The sequence below is a fragment of the Triticum urartu genome, chromosome 5A (genome assembly GCF_056163025.1).
Source record: "Triticum urartu cultivar PI428250 chromosome 5A, HENAU_Tu73, whole genome shotgun sequence".
In the NCBI taxonomy this organism is placed as follows: domain Eukaryota; kingdom Viridiplantae; phylum Streptophyta; class Magnoliopsida; order Poales; family Poaceae; genus Triticum; species Triticum urartu.
Genome location: NC_141877.1, coordinates 439,720,545 through 439,739,021, shown reverse-complemented (window position 1 = coordinate 439,739,021; position 18,477 = coordinate 439,720,545). Strand labels below are relative to the sequence as shown.

Here is an 18,477-nt window from a genome sequence, read left to right as displayed (position 1 = left end):
AAAGTTAGGTCATCTATTTTGGAACGGAGGGAGTAGTTGGCTAGGTGTTACCAATATTTTAAATAAATAGCAAGTTTCATGAGACACTTGATGCATATATATTTTTTCAAAATGGAGCAAAAGATTTGCCTCATCCATTAGTTAAGCAGAAAAGAGTTTCCCAATTAATTAATGGAAAAAGCCGGGCGAAAACCATACTTGATGCATATATATATATATATATAGAGTTGTGTAATTGCTCATGTACCACCCTTTGATCAAAACTTGTGTCATCGAACATGAAACAAAGCCTAATTACTCCTGGTATCTTCATGAATAAAATTCATTTTCTGCATGCATTTTATACCCAAGGAAAAGAGGGACCATAGTGCCATTTTTACTGATCGTTCACTCTAGACATACTGAATCACTAACACAAAATGTGTCAACTTAGTATGAAAACGTAGCAAATTTCATAGACACAAAAATTGCATCCAAGTTGTAGAATATAGGGAGAATATGCATACCATAGCTAGTTGATATAGAACAAGTAAACGAATGACAAGTTAAGCTAGATCACAGTACGTACCATGGTGCGGCGGCGGCAGTGTGCAAGTAGCGCGTGTAAACAGCGAGATGGTACCCATGGAAGCCAACCAAGACCATGAGCAACAGCCAATTGAACAACACGGCGAGGATAACAGACAGGAACATGATGGTAGGAGCGAGCGCCACACATGGGACCAGATAGGGAAGCGCATCCATCGGCCCAATAAGGAGAACTCCGCGCGTGAGATTACTAGAGGCATGGCATAACCAGAGGGCGGCATAGGGCCAGCCAAGGATGGAGAGGTTTAAGACAACATACAGCTCCTGAGTCATGTTCAGCCCGTAGATCATCACCGCCATGTACATGGTCCAGCCCACCGAGATGATGAATGCTTTCACGTAGACCAAGCGGGCGAGTTCTTTGGGTGTGTTCGTGCTAGGGCACGACGGCCGAGGCAGCTTGTCGATGCCCCGCTCGGTCCCCTTGTGCAGGCGGTGCAGGGCGATGGAGCGGCTGAGGTAGCCCGCGGCCCACACCGTGCTCCAGTGCAGGATGAAGATGGCGGTGCGAGGGCCGACGGCGGCGGCGGCGTAGAAGGCCAGCAAGGGGCCGTAGGAGAGGCGCACGAGGTCTGTGCAGAACCACCAGTCCCTCCAGATGAAGAGGGAGGCGAGGAAGGCGTATGAGCAGAGGGTGAGCGACATGACCCACACCTGGGAGGCTGGGACATCTCCTGCCCGTGGAAGTGCACCAGTAACACAGGGTGGGGACGGCCAAGGCCAGGATCAGCAAGGAGGACATGGTCACGAAGACGCGGATGATCACTGCGCGGGATGGCGACACTACAGGGAGTGGTTTGAAAAGGATGTGGGGGTTGCCGTGATCGCACTGTCGTGATGCACGAGCTCCGCGTGGTGCTACAGGAGCATCGACAATGCTGCAATGGAGCATCGCTGGGCCGCGTGTGGTGCTACGGGAGTGCAGATAGTGCTGCATTGGAGCATCGTCGAGGCCCCCATAGCATCACGGGTGCTACGTTGGAGCATCGTCATACCACCTGAGCACGGTGCTGCAATGGAGCACACCAATGTTGCACTGCGGGTAGCGGGGATGCCAGAGGCGATGCGGGGAGACATGGGCATGTTGGGGACGAAAGTGATGTCATGTGCTAGTGAGGTCCTGTCATCAAGGAGTACACGTGAAAATCAACGGTTTTCACGTGGTTGATCTTTTGCTAAGATCAGCCGACTAACGCCTAGCAACTTCCTATTGTTAATCATACATATATTCAAACTCTACAAATTCACTCCCGGCAATTCTTTGTATAAATTTCACCAAGTCCCAATACATTAGAAGTTTTCCTTTCAGTACTATCGAGCTACTTAGGGTTACTTATGCTCAAAGATCAAACCCAGAATTAGGTAAATCACAGTACATGTGAATTCTAATGTCCAAATTTGAAGGATCGTCAATTAACCAGGGGCATTTTAATCCTAAATTATTATCATATCAGTACCTCACATGCACACAAAAATGAACCAATAAAAAGGAAAGGATGGAGTATAAAATTAGAAGTATATTGTCATGCGGAGAGCTGAACAGTTATGCTCCACATATCCAACATCCAACACCGAACAGTGGAAGTACATAATATCCAACACCCCAAGAGTAGAAGTACATAATATCCCAATGCAAACACATAAAAAGTCGACTGTACACATTGTCTTGCATAGAGTTTTAAGGGGTCATCTTTTGATGAACATACAACAAATAATCTCCAGCCTCTCCATACTGTTGGTCTGCCGCAGAGACTTGGTCAAAGACACATTTCATAAAATAAGAAGCACCCGAGCACGAGAACTGACATGAGCACTACCGTCTAAACATATACTCCCTCTGTAAACTAATATAAGAGCATTTAGACCACTAAAGTAGTGATCTAAACGCTCTTATATTAGTTTACGGAGGGAGTACTATAATATGATGTAGATAGCTGACAACAACATCTGTAGAATCTTAAGAGAAGAACACAAGCATTGTAAAACATATTCATTACCATCTTCTCCAAGTTTTCCAACGATTTAGAATCAAAGGACAAAATAGCAATTTACTAGCCTTGAAAAAAAATGGGAAACCGAATAATTATCGATAGTTCTATACATTGTCTAGTGTATGAATAAGTTTGGATATAAGATTAATAGGTGGGAAACCAATCAATGACCTGATTGAGTCATTGGGAAATGGTAACTAGAAGAATCACCCAATTAACAGATCAATATATCCTATGACTAGAGATCAACACAATCTAATAACATTATTATGAATTTAAATTTAGTAAATTTTGGATTTATCTTTCTCACTAATTTGGATTTAATATTTTGGGGATGCTTTTCCAGAACACACTTTGCGGCTAAATTTAATTCACAATATCAAATTTTCATTATCTGATTTCGTCATTAAAGACATGGAAGATTTTGTTGTTCATTTACTCAACGTCATTATCCTGCTCTGCTTTCATTTTGTGATAACAAAATTAGTACTCCCTCCGTTCCAAAATAGATGACCCAACTTTGTACTAACTTTAGTACAAAGTTAGTACAAAGTTGGGTCATCTATTTTGGAACGGAGGGAGTACTATTTACTAGTACCAACTGGTAGTGGTATGCCTTGTTGCTTCAGTCTCAATGTAAATTAGCTTAGTAACACTGAAACCATGCTCATAAAGATGGAAAATTCAGCAACTATACTTGGACTGCATTACTACATTCCAATTGCAAGATAATACTTCCATCGATTACCTTCTCTGTCTCATAAAGTAGCTGCGCAGCTGCACATATATCTTCAGTCTCCCTCAAGTGCTTTTGTTTCACTGCAAAATAACACTTTCATTGATTACTTCTCTGTCTAACCATACTTAGGGCAAAGCGACCTATCAATGTGATGATAAAGTTGAAGTTGTTACAATGCATTCAATGGTATTTTTTTCCTTGAATAAGATTCATTTCTATGGGCATTCTGCTAAGACCAAGAGGACATATGCAATGTCATTTTGCAGTGCTATTAGTCTATAAACTAATCCCTCCGTCCCATAATATAAGACGTTTTTGCGAGCTAACATGTTCTATCAAAGAAGTGAAATTGTTGTCTCAAAAGAGAATGGTAAACACTGCATTATATACCCAGAGCTAATAAGGGTAACAATAAGAAAAATAATAATTGGATCATATATAAAACATATATCACCTAGCTAGCTAGTCGATAGAATATTATGGTGAATACCTATACAAAACTAACTAATTATAAATTGGAACTGCACTAATAGTGTTAGGGTCAAGAAGGAAAAGTGGATATTGTTACTAAGAATTGTAATTTCTTTTGATGACTTGACAAAACCTAACTGCAACGTCACATCTTATGCTACTGTCTCTCTACTCACTAAATCAATAGTCTTCATACAAACCTGCATTATTACACTCTAATAGTTTGGTTTACTGCAAAACAATTATATATACTTCTTCAAACAATGCCTAAATGGAACTTGGTTCAGAACATACCATGGTGACCACACAGCTTGATAAACTAAAGGGGGAGAGGTGGTTTTTTCAACTTTTGTTAGCAGCAACACAGAGGGAGGAAGTAACACTGATGATCAATGTTACAAAGTTTTAGTGTTATATAGTGCCGTGATACACAATTGCGATGTCATTACCCACATCTGGGCTCAACTGTGATGTCTTCTAGTTGGCTAGGTGTTGCCAATATTTTAGATAAATGCATGAAAGTTGCATGAGGCACTTAATGCAGCATATAAATAGAGTTTACCCTTTGATCAAAACTTGTATCATCGAACATGAAACAAAGCCTAATCCTGGTATCTTCCTGAATAAAATTCATTTTCTGCAGGCATTTTACCTAAGAAAAAGAGGGGTCGTAGTGGTATTTTTACTGATCGTTCACTCTAGACATACTGAAGACCATACTAAAGTTTCCCATAAAATCAGACATTAAATCACTAACACAAAATGTCAACTTAGAAAATTTGACACAAAAATTGCATCCAAGCTGTAGAACATATGAAGAATACACATACCCAGCTAGTTGATAGAATAATTAAACGAACAAGTTAAGCTAGATCACACATACCATGGTGCGGCAGTGTGCAAGTAGCGTATGTAAACAGCAAGATGGTACCCAAGGAAGCCAACCACGGCCATCAGCAACAGCCAATGTAACAATACCGATAACATAACAGGCAGAAGCAAGAGTGTAGGAGTGAACACGGCACATGGGATCAGATATGGAAGTGAATTCATTGGCCCCTTAAGGAGAACTCCGTGCATGAGATAGTTAGCGACATGGTATAACCAGAGGGTGACATACATCCAGCCAATGGAGGAGAGGAGTACGACAATAGACAGCTGTTCAGTCAGCTCAAATCCGTAGATCGGCAACGCCATGAACATAGTCCAACCCACCGAGAGAATGAGCACTCTGATACAGACCAAGAAGGTGAGTTCTTTGGGTGTGTACTTGCTATGGCACGACCGCCTAGGCAACTCGTGAATGCCCCGCTCGGTCCCCTTGTGCAGGCGGTGCAAAGCGATGCAGCAGCCCAGGTATCCAGCGGCCCAAACCGTGCTCCAATGCAGGATGAAGATGGCGGTGCAAGGGCCGATGGCAGTGGCAGCGAGTAGGCCAGCAGGGGGCCGTAAGAGAGACGCGCGAAGTCTGTGTAGAACCACCAATCCTTCCAGATGAAGAGGGAGGCATGGAAGGCGTATGAACACAGAGTGAGCGACATGACCCACACCTGGGCCATCTCCTGCCCGTGGAAGTGCACCAGTAACAGGGCAGGAACGGCCAAGGCCAGGATCAGCATGAAACCCATGGCCATGAAGGCGAGTATGATAAATGCACGGCGGATGGGGCTGAGCTTCCAGAAGGTCTGAAGCCAGTACTCCCTCCGGTCCTTTTTACTCTCCACATTGGATTTGCCGAAAGTCAAACTTTGCTAAGTTTGACCAAATTTATATTAAAAATTATTAGCATCTATAATATGAAAATATATTCCAAGACGAATCTAATGATATTGGTGTTGTTATGTGAATGTCTATAATTTTTTGTACAAATTTGGTTAAAGTTGAAGGAGATTGACTTCAGTCAAACCTAATATGCAGAGTAAAAAGGACCGGTCAAACCTAATATGCAGAGTAAAAAGGACCGGAGGGAGTACTTGTTCACCGGTAAGATGCGGATGAGCAGTGCAAGGAGGACGGGGTAGTAGTACTGGCCAAAGCGGCCTGGCCAGGATGTCTTCACACAGGCACTTCCGGCGTGCGGCGGGTGGGTCTTGGGACTGGCGGCGGAGGAGTTCCCGTCGCTGCACCGGTGGCCTTCCCCCTCTCGGTTTCTGTCTTGACCGGCGAGGCGCGGATGACGAGAGGGCCAAGTAGAGCTGCCCAAACCGGCCAAACCATGACGTTGCTTCCATGGCGGCGGCCTTCTCTTCGCCGACTTTGGCCTCCGTCGGCTGGATCTTGGGGATGGCGGAGGAGGAGTTCCCGTCTTCAGCGCCGGCGACCACTTTCGTCGGAGGAGGGGAAGCGGCCATGGGGATGGGCACAGCGGGTGGCGGCGGGCGGCGGCTACTAGGGTTCCCGCACATCTATCAAATAATGGCCCAGGTGTCCTATGGGCTGCTGCTACAGAGGCCGAAACGAAGCCCTCGGCCAGCCCATTCCAGCCCATTAATCTAGGAAGTTTTTTTTGTTGCGGAATCATTATCTAGGAAGTTAATGGACTGTACGCATGGAAGTAAGACGCTGCCCCATGCCAAAGGTGCATGGTGTATCCTTGGGGATTGTTGCTACGGCGTTAGCAAAATGGATCCCTGGGAGTACTCTCTCCGTCTCAAAATTTTTGTTTTAAATTTGTTTAAAGACGGATGTATCAAATCACGTCTTAGTATTGAATACATCTGTATCTAGACTAATCTAAGATAAGAATTTTAGGACGGATGAAGTATTATTTTTTTATAGTTTTATTTATACACGTGAAGCAGGGGTAATCATGTCATGCATGCTTTCCATAGTTCAGACACCAAATGTGAGGATAATTTTGGAATTGCGTTCGCGTTCATAGCAAAGATGATCTTAATCCCATCTCATCTTATTATAGAGTGCTCTGCACCACATATATTTATACCGTTGCTCTTGACAAAAATAGGTTTATACAGTCGAGCCAGCAAAATTTTTGGCGCCAGCTGCCTGTCAAATGGTTTCTTGTTTACTAAACTTGACAAATATATCTGTTTTATGGGCCTATGGTGTTGTGGCCTGACTGCATGAACCAATTGTGAAACAGCAGTTTGTTCTACATGCCTCCATCCTTGCATTAACTTGTTTGGTTTTCCTCCCTTCAAAAAAAAACTTGTTTGGTTTTCCTGGCAATGAAAAATGTATGTGAATTGTAATAAGAATAAGACCGAGTGTTGTTAGTTAGACCTTTTGGAAAATGAGCTAGGCACAGTAACTTTTATGGTTGAAGGATCAATTATGAATTGATAATTTGTTCTTCCATTAAAATTGTGTTTCATTGTAAAGATTTTTCTCTATCCGTATACAGTTTAAGGTTCGAAAGCTCATCCGTCTTCCTGCATGTTAGTCTCCTTACGCTTAGCTTTTTTGTCAGACCTGACGGACAGCCCTGTGTTGAGACTCAAGAGTTTAATTTGGTCGGAAACATGTTCATTGCAGTCGTTGAAGAGAGATACAAAGATGAAGGTAACGCTTCTGTGTTTTGATGGCCTTGTTTTGATGCGGCGGTCAATGCACTAGAGACAATGGATTTTTTTAAAGATAAAAAGGTAGCTCGAGGCCTACCTTATATTTCAAAACAGGCGCGTGCCTGAAGAGAGTACAAGTACATGTGCTTGTGTTGTGCACCCAGGTACAAAGGCCACAAGCAGCCCATGGTTAGAGAGAGGGAGGGGGACAGAAAGGAGAGTGAGAGGGAGAGAGCAACAATCCTACTAGCCTTCGATCATAGTAGCCCAAGATTGCAAAACCTTCCTATCCTGCTGCTTCGAAGCTCTGTTGCACCAAAGGCGAAGCAAACTGGCTGCATAGAACCTAAAAATAAGGCTCCGTCCAGTTTTTCTGGTTAAAGACTCGATTGTTCTTAGTGTGCCAAAGGGTTACCACACAGGCAGCAAACACAACATTCCACTTGCGCTTGTCGTCCAGCTGAGCTGCAGCATGATATACGAAGTACTTAACATTAGGCGAGTCACGCGCCAGGGCAGCCAACAGAAGCTTCTCCCAAAGAGTATTGACATAGCGGCAGCGCAGTAGCAAATGATCAGCTGATTCCATGGCCGGGCAGAGGTCACATCCAGCGTAGGGAGCAGCCATGGTCCAGCCTTTTTTCACCATGTTATCTTTTGTGTTCAAACGGCCCCAGAAGACCAACCACAGAAAAACCTTGTGCTTGATGGGAATGATGGGGTCCCAAATCCATGACTCGAAAGCCCACCGCACACCACGGAACGTGAGCAACTGATAGAAATAACTCGTGCTAAGCTGCTTGCTGGCGAGCAAGGGCACACGGGCATCTGAGTGATGGCTGTTAGGAGTCACATTAGTAAGCAGTTGGTTGAGCTCCAAAAGTTCCCGGGCAGTCGTGTGGGATAAATTTGGCTGTAGCCGCACATTCCAGCTTCCTTCAGTAAATTGAGACCAAACGGAGTAGAACTGGTTGACAGCGAACGAGCACAGGGTCAGGAAAATATGCCTTAAGCATCCAGCGCCCAGCCATTTATCATACCAAAAGAAGACATGGGAGCCAGCCCCAACAGAGCAACACGAGGAGGAAATGACCAAAGGAAGGCGGCCCTTGAAGCCCTTCCACATGGCAGTGCCCTTGTAACCAGCCCCATGTGGCAGAGAACCCTGGCAGTACTGTGACGCAAACCAGCGGAAGCACGGGATATCAGAAGGCTGAAGAACCCTGGCTGCGAACTTGCAAAGCATAGCCTAATTATGAGCCTCCAAATTCAGTATACCCAAACCACCATTGCAGCGTGCTATGATGACTGAATCTCAGGCCACAAGGCAATGACCTCCCTTGACCTTGCTTTTACCCTGCCAGAAGAAGGCTCTGAGGATACCGTCCAGCTTACCCAAGGATTCCTTGGGCCATGGAAAGCAAGCCATGAAATAGCTAGGTAAGCCAGCCAGGACTAAATTAATGAGCGTCAACCTCCCCCCCAGGGAGAGAAAAGTGGCCAACCAACCTGATAGACGGAGATCAACCTTGTGGATGACCGGCAGCAGCATACCATGCTTTAATCGACATCCGGTTCCACACAGACAGGAACCAAAGTGCTCTTATGAAAATTGATGCTCAGCCCCGAGAACCCAGAGAAAGCAGACAGGATATCCTTGATCACATTGGCTTGCTGCAGCTCACCTCTGAAGATAATCAGCGTATCATCCGCATACTGCAAGACTGGGAAGAAATCGTCCGATCCGAGGGGGTATAGTAAGGTGCCATTCTGAAAATGCATACAGCAGAGCCGTTGGAGCACATCAGCAACAAGGATGAAGAGGTATGGAGACAGCGGGTCACCTTGCCGGAAGCCTTTCTTGGCAAGAATGGGATCGCCCAGTTCCCCATTAAGCAGCACTCTTTATCGACCCGTAGAGAGGAGTGCATGGACCCATTGAATCCACCGTGGTGGGAAACCCCTCGCTTCAAGCACTTGGGTGAGGCAAGCCCAGGTAATAGAGTCAAAGGCCTTTTGGAAATCCATTTTTAAGGCTATCACCGGCATTTTCCTTTTATGTGCAGTTTGGACCAATTCAGCAGCCAGAGCAAAATTTTCAACTATCGAGCACCCTCTCAAGAAACCAGATTGCAGCGGGTACACCAAAGCGGGAACTTGCCTTTGCAGTTTGTTCGTTAGAACCTTAGACACAAGCTTGTGTGCGCTATGAACCAAAGAGATGGGTCGGAAGTCACGCATCTCCAAAGGTTGTCTTTCTTGGGCAGCAGCGTGATGAAAGCTGTGTTAATGCCGTCCAGGGCCACCTCTCTGCCATGAAAGTCTGTGAAGAACTTGAGGAGGTCATCTTTGAGGAGGTGCTTGGAAGCCTTGTAAAATTCATTTGTGAAACCGTCGGGGCCAGGACTTCTGTTGGCTGGAGAAGAATCAATAGTCTGGACAATCTCAGCCCATGAAAACCCGTCAACAAGCTCAAAGAGGTCGGCCGGAGCGAACAACGTGTTGAGCGGAACCGTAGGCAAAGAGGGGGCAGGATGGCCCATGATGTCAGCAAAGTATCTGGTTGCAATGCTAAGCTTCTGGCTGTTTTGAAAATGCTGCACCCCATCATGGACAAGAACCCTGACGTTGTTACGGCGTGCCTGAGAGTTGGCAGCCGCATGGAAAATTTTCCAGTTCTCGTCGCTTGAGAGACAATGGATGATATTTGGCTATTTGATAAGGATTTCATACAGTTCTGTGTTTGCAAGATGTTTCAAAATATTTTTTCTGCTGAAAGATGAGAAATTGTCGCGAATAGTAAAACTAGCTCCAGTTTGTGCCGTAGAAATGGAGTATATAGCAAAAAACTACCATTTTTTAAAAAAATTCAAAAAACTACCACAAAAATGGTGGGCTGTTCCAAAAAACCTAGTCGCCAAACAATTACATTTTAAGTGGGTTTATGACACATGGGGCCCGTCCGTCAGGGTTTTGACGACCAGAGGCTAACGGCGCGTGGGCGAACGGCCGTTAGGGTGAACCGTTCTGCCCACGGTCAAGATGACCAAGCGAGTCGTCTCCTCCTCTATTTTCCCCCTTCCCCTCTATCCTCTCACTCTGTCTCCCTCTCCCGCGATGTCATCGGCGGTGGCGAAACCAGTCGACGGTGCCACTGTACGGGGGAAGGTGGAACCATGGATGGCGGCAGAGATTTTTCGGAAGTGGATAACTGGCCGGGCAGCGACAGCTTTGCAATGCAGTCGTCGGCGTCGGCGCCATAGCAGACACATACTGCGATGCCACAGGCTACACCACCGTCGCCGGAGAATCAATAGTTCTCGCTTGAGTACAAAGCTGGCAGGGCTCTTGCTAGCACCGTCGTCGCGGATCTGGCTAACTCCCAGCGCTGGGCCTCGGCATTTGGAGGGATTGAGTAAGTCTATTTCTTCTCTACATCTACTATTGACTGACGTGGCTTGAGACTGCGTTGGTATTTCCCCAAAGAGGAAGGGATGATGCAGTACAGCTACGGTAGGTATTTACCTCAGTTATGAAATCAAGGTTATCGAACGAGTAGGAGAACCAAGCAACACTATGTAAATGGTACATGCACACAAAGAACAAAACCTTGCAACCCAACGCGTAAGAGGGGTTGTCAATCCCTCCTCGGTAAAAAGATAGATTAAATATGCAAATAAAACACAAAATAAAATATGCAAATAAAAAATGCAGCAAAGTATTTTTGGGTTTTTGGAATAATAGATCTAAAAACAAAAGTGATGAAAAATAGATCAGAAAGCAATATGATAAAAGATAGACCCGGGGGCCGTATATTTCATTGGTGGCTTCTCTCGAGAAAATAGCATACGGTGGGTAAACAAATTACTGTTGGGCAATTGATAGAATATCAAATAATTATGATGATATCCAAGGCAATGATCATTATATAGGCATCATGTCCAAGATTAGTAGACCGAAACGATTCTGCATCTACTACTATTACTCCACACATCAACCGCTATCCAGCATGCATCTAGTGTAGAAATGGAGTAATGCAATAAGAACGGTGACACAATGTAGACAAGATCTATTCATGTAGGAATAGACCCCATCTTGTTATCCTTAATAGAAACGATACATACATGCCTCGCTACTCCTTCTGTCACTGGGTAAGGACACCGTAAGATTGAACCCATCACAAAGCACCTCTTCCCATGGCAATAAAAATCGATCTAGTTGGCCTAACTAAACCAAAGATTCAAAAAAGAAATACGAGGTTATAATTAATCATGCATATAAGAGATCAAAGAAGACTCAAATAATATTCATGGATAGAGATCTGATCATAAACTTGAACTTCATCAGATCCCAAAAAACACACCGCAAAAAGTCATTACATCAAATAGATCTCCAAGAGACCATTGTATTGAGAATCAAAGAGAGAGAGAGAGAAAACCATCTAGCTACTGCCTACGAACCCCGTGGGTCTATGGTGAACTACTCGCACATCATCGGAGAGGCACCAATGAGGATGATGAACCCCTCTGTGATGGTGTAGATTGGATCTCGTGGTTCTGGAACTTGCTGTGGCTGAAATTGTGTTTCGTCTGCTCCCCTAGGGTTTCTGGAATTTCTGAGGATTTGTAGAGCAAAGAGGCGATTGAGGATACCCTCGTGGGCCCCACAACCCATCAGGGCGCGTGAAAGCACAAGTGCTCCCTGGGTGATTTTGGTAATTAATGTCAACATATCTCTTGTTGGACTAATACTTTTATCTAGTATATTTTAGAAAGTTCAGCAAAGGTGCGACATGGACAAGAGGATGTGGAACCCCTTCAAGAAGCTAAGGACAAGGATTGACAAAATCTCAAGACTCTACATTTTCATTTCAATGATCCAAGATCACATTGAGTCCATAGGAAAGCCAATACTATTAAAAGGGGATGAGGTGTTGCTTAATGACTTGCTTGCTCAAAGTGCTTAGTGATATGATCCAAAACCCTCAACCACTATCTCATTTCCACATATGTCCCAAACAAAAAGTCAAACTCGGCCCCACCGATTTGATCTATCCGGCGCCACCGAGTTCACTTGACATAGCCATTGCCAGAAACCCTAATCAATTCGGTCTCACCGATGGGATCTCGGTCTCACCGAGATGGGCTTGCAAACTCTGTGTTGCCTATTGCAATTATCTCGGTCTCACCGAGATATGCAATCGGTCCCATCGAGTTTGCTTGACCAACTCTCTACTTTGCTTATTACCAAAATAGGTGTCACCGAGTTTGTATAAGTCAAACCGAGTTGAGGTTTTACCCTAACCCTAGCATATCGGTCCCACCGAGTTGATCATATCGGTCCCACCGAAAACTCTAACGTTCACATTTTAAACCATATCGGTCTGGCCGAGTTTCTCGATTCGGTCCCACCAAGTTTGGTGAATTGTGTGTAACGGCTAGATTTTGTGTGGAGGCTATATATACCCCTCCACCCATCCTCCATTTGTGGAGAGAGCAATCAGAACGTGCCTACACTTCCACTACTCATTTTCTGAAAGAGAACCACCTACTCATCTGTTGAGACCAAGACATTCCAATCCAACCACAAGAATCTTGATCTCTAGCCTTCCCCAAGTTGCTTTCCACTCAAATCATCTTTCCACCATATCCAAATCTGTGAGAGAGTTGAGTGTTGGGGAGACTATCATTTGAAGCACAAGAGCAAGGAGTTCATCATCAACACACCATCTATTACCTTTTGGAGAATGGTGTCTCCTAGATTGGTTAGGTGTCACTTGGGAGCCTCTGTCAAGATTGTGGAGTTGAACCAAGGAGTTTGTAAGGGCAAGGAGATCGTCTACTTCGTGAAGATCTACCCAAGTGAGGCAAGTCCTTCGTGGGAGATGGACATGATGGGATAGACAAGGTTGCTTCTTAGTGGACCCTTCGTGGGTGGAGCCCTCCGTGGACTTGCGCAACTGTTACCCTTTGTGGGTTGAAGTCTCCATCAATATGGATGTACGATAGCACCACCTATCGGAACCATGCCAAAAATCTTTGTGTCTCCAATTGCGTTTGCACACTCCAATCCCATCCCTTTACTTTCTTACAACTTACATGCTTTACTTTCCGCTGCTCATATACTCTTGTCATGCTTGCTTTAAATGTATTGTGAATGTTTAAACTTGTGCTTAAACTCCACCTTAACTTAAAGAAATTAAAAACTACTACTTTTATTTGTTAAGGGTCTAATGCCCCCTCTATACACCTCTTCTCGATCCTTTCAATTGGTATCAGAGCCAGGTTTCCATTGCTTTGGTTTAATCACCATTGGAGGAAGATGGATGAGTCTACGTTGGGGAGTCTTATACGTAGAGTGCCTCTACTTGATGGAGAGTTCTTTCATGAATGGAAAAAATGAGATGCTTGAGATTTTCAATGAATATCACTTGAACAAGTACATTACTAGCCCTTGTGCACCCCTTGTTGGTCCTTTGCATCCTACCCCTGATGAGTCTATTGACATGATCCGCAACCTTAGAACTGTCAATCTTATTACCAGAGGTTTGCCTAGAAATTTGTTTGGTTGCTTGCCTACTCTTGATTATGCTTACACTATATGGAGATTTCTTGAGGAACGATTTCCAAACTATTCCTTGCAAAACTTAGATGAGATTCTTCATAAGTCTATTGCTTTGAGTAAGATGAATTCCAATGATCCTAAGTTTGGTGATTGTTTATTTGAGCTTCGTGACCTTATGCATGCCAAAGGAGATGTTGGAATCATTAGTAATATCATCTCCGAAGCCATTAGAATTCATAAAGATGAACATTGTGATGATCACTTATCTAATGAATCACTCTCTCTAGGAATTGATCAATCATAAGACGATGTTGAACATGGATACTATGATGAGGATGATGACAGTGACTTTGATCTCGATGAGTCTATGCGACATTTTGGTCTTATGGCTAATCTTCGCGGTTACATGGCTAGAGGAAAGGAATGGGTTCTTGATAGTGGATGTACCGATCACATGACAAGATACAAGGATATGTTTTGTGAGCTTGTTGAAAATGACGGCCCTCGAAAGTACGTCACTTTTGGTGATAACTCAAAGGGTAAGGTGGATGGCCTTGGTAAGGTGGCCATCTCACATGATAGCTCCATACAAAATTTTATGCTCGTTGAATCTCTTGGCTATAATTTTCTTTCCGTATCTAGACTAGTTGACTTTGGTTTCAACATCCTATTTACTGAAGTAGATTGCCAAGTGTTTCGAAGAGATAATCATAATATGGTCTTTACCGGTATATGTAGAGGTGATCTATACATTGTTGATTTCACTAAAAAGGCTCAACCTAGAACTTGCTTAATTGCTAAATCTTCTAAAGGTTGGTTGTGGCATAGAAGACTAGGTCATGTGGGCATGCGAAATCTTGATAAGCTTATTAAAGGTGATCATATCCTTGGAGTGAAATATGTTATATTTGACAAGGATAGATTGTGCAGTGCTTGTCAAGCAGGAAAATAGGTTGGAGGAAGCCACCCCGTGAAGAACATCATGACCACGAGAAGACCGCTCGAGCTACTTCATATGGATCTCTTTGGTCCCAACGCCTATAAAAGTCTCGGTGGAAACTCATTTGGTCCAGTCATAGTCGATGATTTTTCAAGATTTACGTGGGTGTTCTTTCTTGATGATAAATCACAGGTCCAAAAGATCTTCAAGAACTTCGCTAGGAAGGCCCAAAATCAATTTGAAGTGAAGATCAAAAAGGTTTGCGGCGACAATGGAACGGAGTTCAAGAACACAAATGTGGATACCTTTCTTGACGAAGAAGGGATTTCACACGAGTTCTCGGCTATGTACACTCCTCAACAAAATGGAGTTGTTGAGAGGAAGAACCGGACTCTTATTGAGATGGTGAGAACGATGCTTGATGAGTACAAGACGCCAAAACACTTTTGGGCGGAAGCGGTTGAGACAGCTTGTCATGCAACAAATCGTCTATATCTTCACAAGCTACTCGGCAAGACGGCATACGAGCTTCTCATCGGTAACAAACCCCAAGTTGGATACTTTCGAGTATTCGGCTCAAAGTGCTACATTCTTGATAAGCATCATCGTTCTAAATTTGCTCCTAAATCTCATGAGGGTTTCCTACTTGGTTATGGCTCAAACTCTCACACTTACCGTGTCTACAACAATTTCACCCGAAAGGTTGAAGAGACGGTAGATGTGAAGTTTCATGAATCTAACGGCTCGCAAGTAGAGCAATTGCCAATTGATGTAGGAGACAAAGATCCTTTGGAAGCAATCCAAGACTTTTCTATTGGCAAGATACGCCCAACGGAGGTGAAGGAGAGTGCCTCGTCCATCCAAGTGGAAGCTTCTACCTCACGACAAGGTGAACCAAGAGCTGACTCGGAGGCATCCACAAGTGGGACATGCCAAGATGGAGAAAACGAGGAAGTACACCAAGATGAACCTCATCAACCTCCTTCTCCACCTCGACAAGAGAACAACAACACCAAAAACGAAGAAGGCCAAGAGGAAGAACAAGATGATGAAGAATATATTCCACCCCGAACCAAACAAAAGCTCTCACAAGTTAGAGCAAGAGTTTCACGAGACCATCCCGTCGAACAAATCTTCAATGATATCCAAACCAGGAGAATCACTCGCTCTAAAACTCGTTTGGCTAATTTTTGTGAACATTATTCATTCATCTCTAGCATTGAACCTATGAAGGTTGAAGAAGCATTGGAAGATCCGGATTGGATAAATGCCATGCATGAAGAGCTACACAACTTTGAGAGGAACCAAGTGTGGACATTGGTTGAGAAGCCTGACAACAACCACATCATCGGTACCAAATGGATGTTTCGCAACAAGCAAGATGAAGATGGACAAGTCGTTCGCAACAAAGCATGTCTCGTTTCCCAAGGCTACACTCAAGTCGAAGGTATGGACTATGGTGAGACATATGCCCTTGTTGCTAGACTTGAGTCCATCTGCATTTTACTTGCTTATGCAAATCACCATGATATTACCTTGTAGCAAATGGACATTAAAAGTGCTTTTCTAAATGGTGAAATTGAGGAGGAAGTTTATGTTAAACAACCTCCCAGCTTTGTTAATCCTAAGAAACCCGACCATGTTTACAAACTTCACAAAGCTCTTTATGGTCTTAAACAAGCTCCTAGAGCGTGGTATAAATGCTTGGCCAAGTTCCTTATTGAAAAAGGCTTTGAGATTGGAAAAATTGATTCCACTCTTTTTAATAAAAGTGTTAATGGTGAATTATTTGTGTGCCAAATTTATGTTGATGATATCATATTTGGTTCGACTAACCCTCATTTTAGTGAAAAGTTTGGAAAGCTAATGTCGGAGAAGTTTGAGATGTCTATGATGAGTGAACTCAAGTTCTTTCTTGGCTTGCAAATCAAGCAAACTAAGGAGGGTACCTTTGTTTCCCAAACAAAGTATACCAAGGACCTACTCAAGAAGTTCAACATGCAAGAATGCAAAGGTATGAATACACTCATGCCTACTAGTGGACATCTTGACTTGACTAAGGATGACAAACCGGTTGACCAAAAGGTCTATCGCTCTATGATTGGTTCATTGTTATATCTATGTGCCTCTCGTCCCGATATTATGCTAAGTGTGTGCATGTGTGCATGATATCAAGCGGCCCCCAAAGAATGTCATCTTAAGGCTGTGAAAAGGATAGTGAGATACTTAATTCATACACCAATTTTTTGGCATTTGGTATCCTAAGAGGTCCTCTTTTGATCTTGTTGGCTACTCCGATTCGGACTATGCCGGATACAAGGTTGATAGAAAGTCCACTTCGGGTACTTGTCAATTTCTTGGTAGATCTCTTGTGTCTTGGTCCTCCGAGAAACAAAACTCAGTATCTTTATCAACCGCCGAAGCGGAATACATTGCCGCCGGTTCATGTTGTGCTCAATTACTTTGGATGAGTCAATCTCTTAAAGATTATGGCATATATGTGAAGCATGTTCCATCGCTTTGTGACAATGAAAGTCGTATTAAGATTGCTCACAATCCCGTGCAACATTCTCGAACTAAGCATATTGAAGTTCGTCATCATTTCATTTGAGATAATGTTGTTAAAGGATACATTGATGTTAACCATGTTCGTACCGATAAGCAATTGGCGGATATTTTCACCAAACCGCTTGATGAGAAAGTATTTTTCCATTTGAGAGGTGAATTGAACATCATTGATGCTTCAAAATTGGAGTAGAAACTCCATTTGTATACATGCAAGGCATGAGCCCTTGACTAATCCTTGATATTTCTCTTATGATGATGATCATATGTCTTGGGTCAACACTTGTACCCTTCCATGCTATCTAACCCTTGTAGGTACTTGGATGAGCTTGAATTTAAGAGATTGCAACTCACTCACATCTTGAGTAATCTCTACATCACCAATTATCTACAATATGGTGGTTGAAGACAAGGAAGCATGAGACCTTTCAACATATCCGATGGTAGCTGGAACTACGTCGGTATTTCCCTGGAGAGGGAGGGATGATGTAGCACAGCGACGGTAGGTATTTCCCTCAGTTATGAAACCAAGGTATCGAATCAGTAGGAGAACCAAGCAACACAACGTAAGCAGCACCTGCACACAAATAACAACACCTCGCAACCCGACGTGTTAAAGGGGTTGTCAATCCCTTCTAGGGTACGACGCCTCAAGATAGGAAAAAGGATGTGAGGTAAATTGTTGTAGATTGATAGATCAAACGCCAAATAAAATAAATAAAGATAAAACGCAGCAAGGTATTTTTGTATTTTTTGGTTTAGTAGATCTGAATAAAAATGCAAAGGGAAAGTAGATCGCAAGGCAAATATATGAGAAAGAAGACCCGGGGGTCGTAGGTTTCACTACTGGCTTCTCTCGAGAAAAATAGCAAACGGTGGGTAAAAAAATTACTGTTGGGCAATTGATAGAACTTCAAATAGTTATGACGATATCCAGGCAATGATCATTACATAGGCATCACATCCAAGATTAGTAGACCGACTCCTGCCTGCATCTACTACTATTACTCCACACACCGACCGCTATCCAGCATGCATCTAGTGTATTAAGTTCATGGAAAAACGGAGTAATGCAATAAGAACGATGACATGATG

General features: G+C 43.6%; 1 protein-coding gene across 1 annotated transcript; it reads right to left on the bottom strand.

The window, feature by feature from the left end:
- Window positions 1-555: 555 nt before the first annotated feature.
- LOC125509530 (uncharacterized) lies at window positions 556-6,420 on the bottom strand. The gene is made up of 2 exons (XM_087524132.1): window positions 5,763-6,420; window positions 556-3,398 (listed from the first exon to the last, which is right to left on the bottom strand). The coding sequence occupies exon 2, from the start codon at window positions 1,231-1,233 to the stop codon at window positions 556-558; it is 678 nt and encodes a 225-aa protein (XP_087380258.1). The 5' UTR covers window positions 1,234-3,398; window positions 5,763-6,420.
- Window positions 6,421-18,477: the final 12,057 nt, after the last annotated feature.

What these genes read in the sequence shown, in the direction of transcription:
- LOC125509530 (XM_087524132.1), bottom strand. Translation starts at nt 1,233, where the DNA reads ATGTCGCTCACCCTCTGCTCATACGCCTTCCTCGCCTCCCTCTTCATC.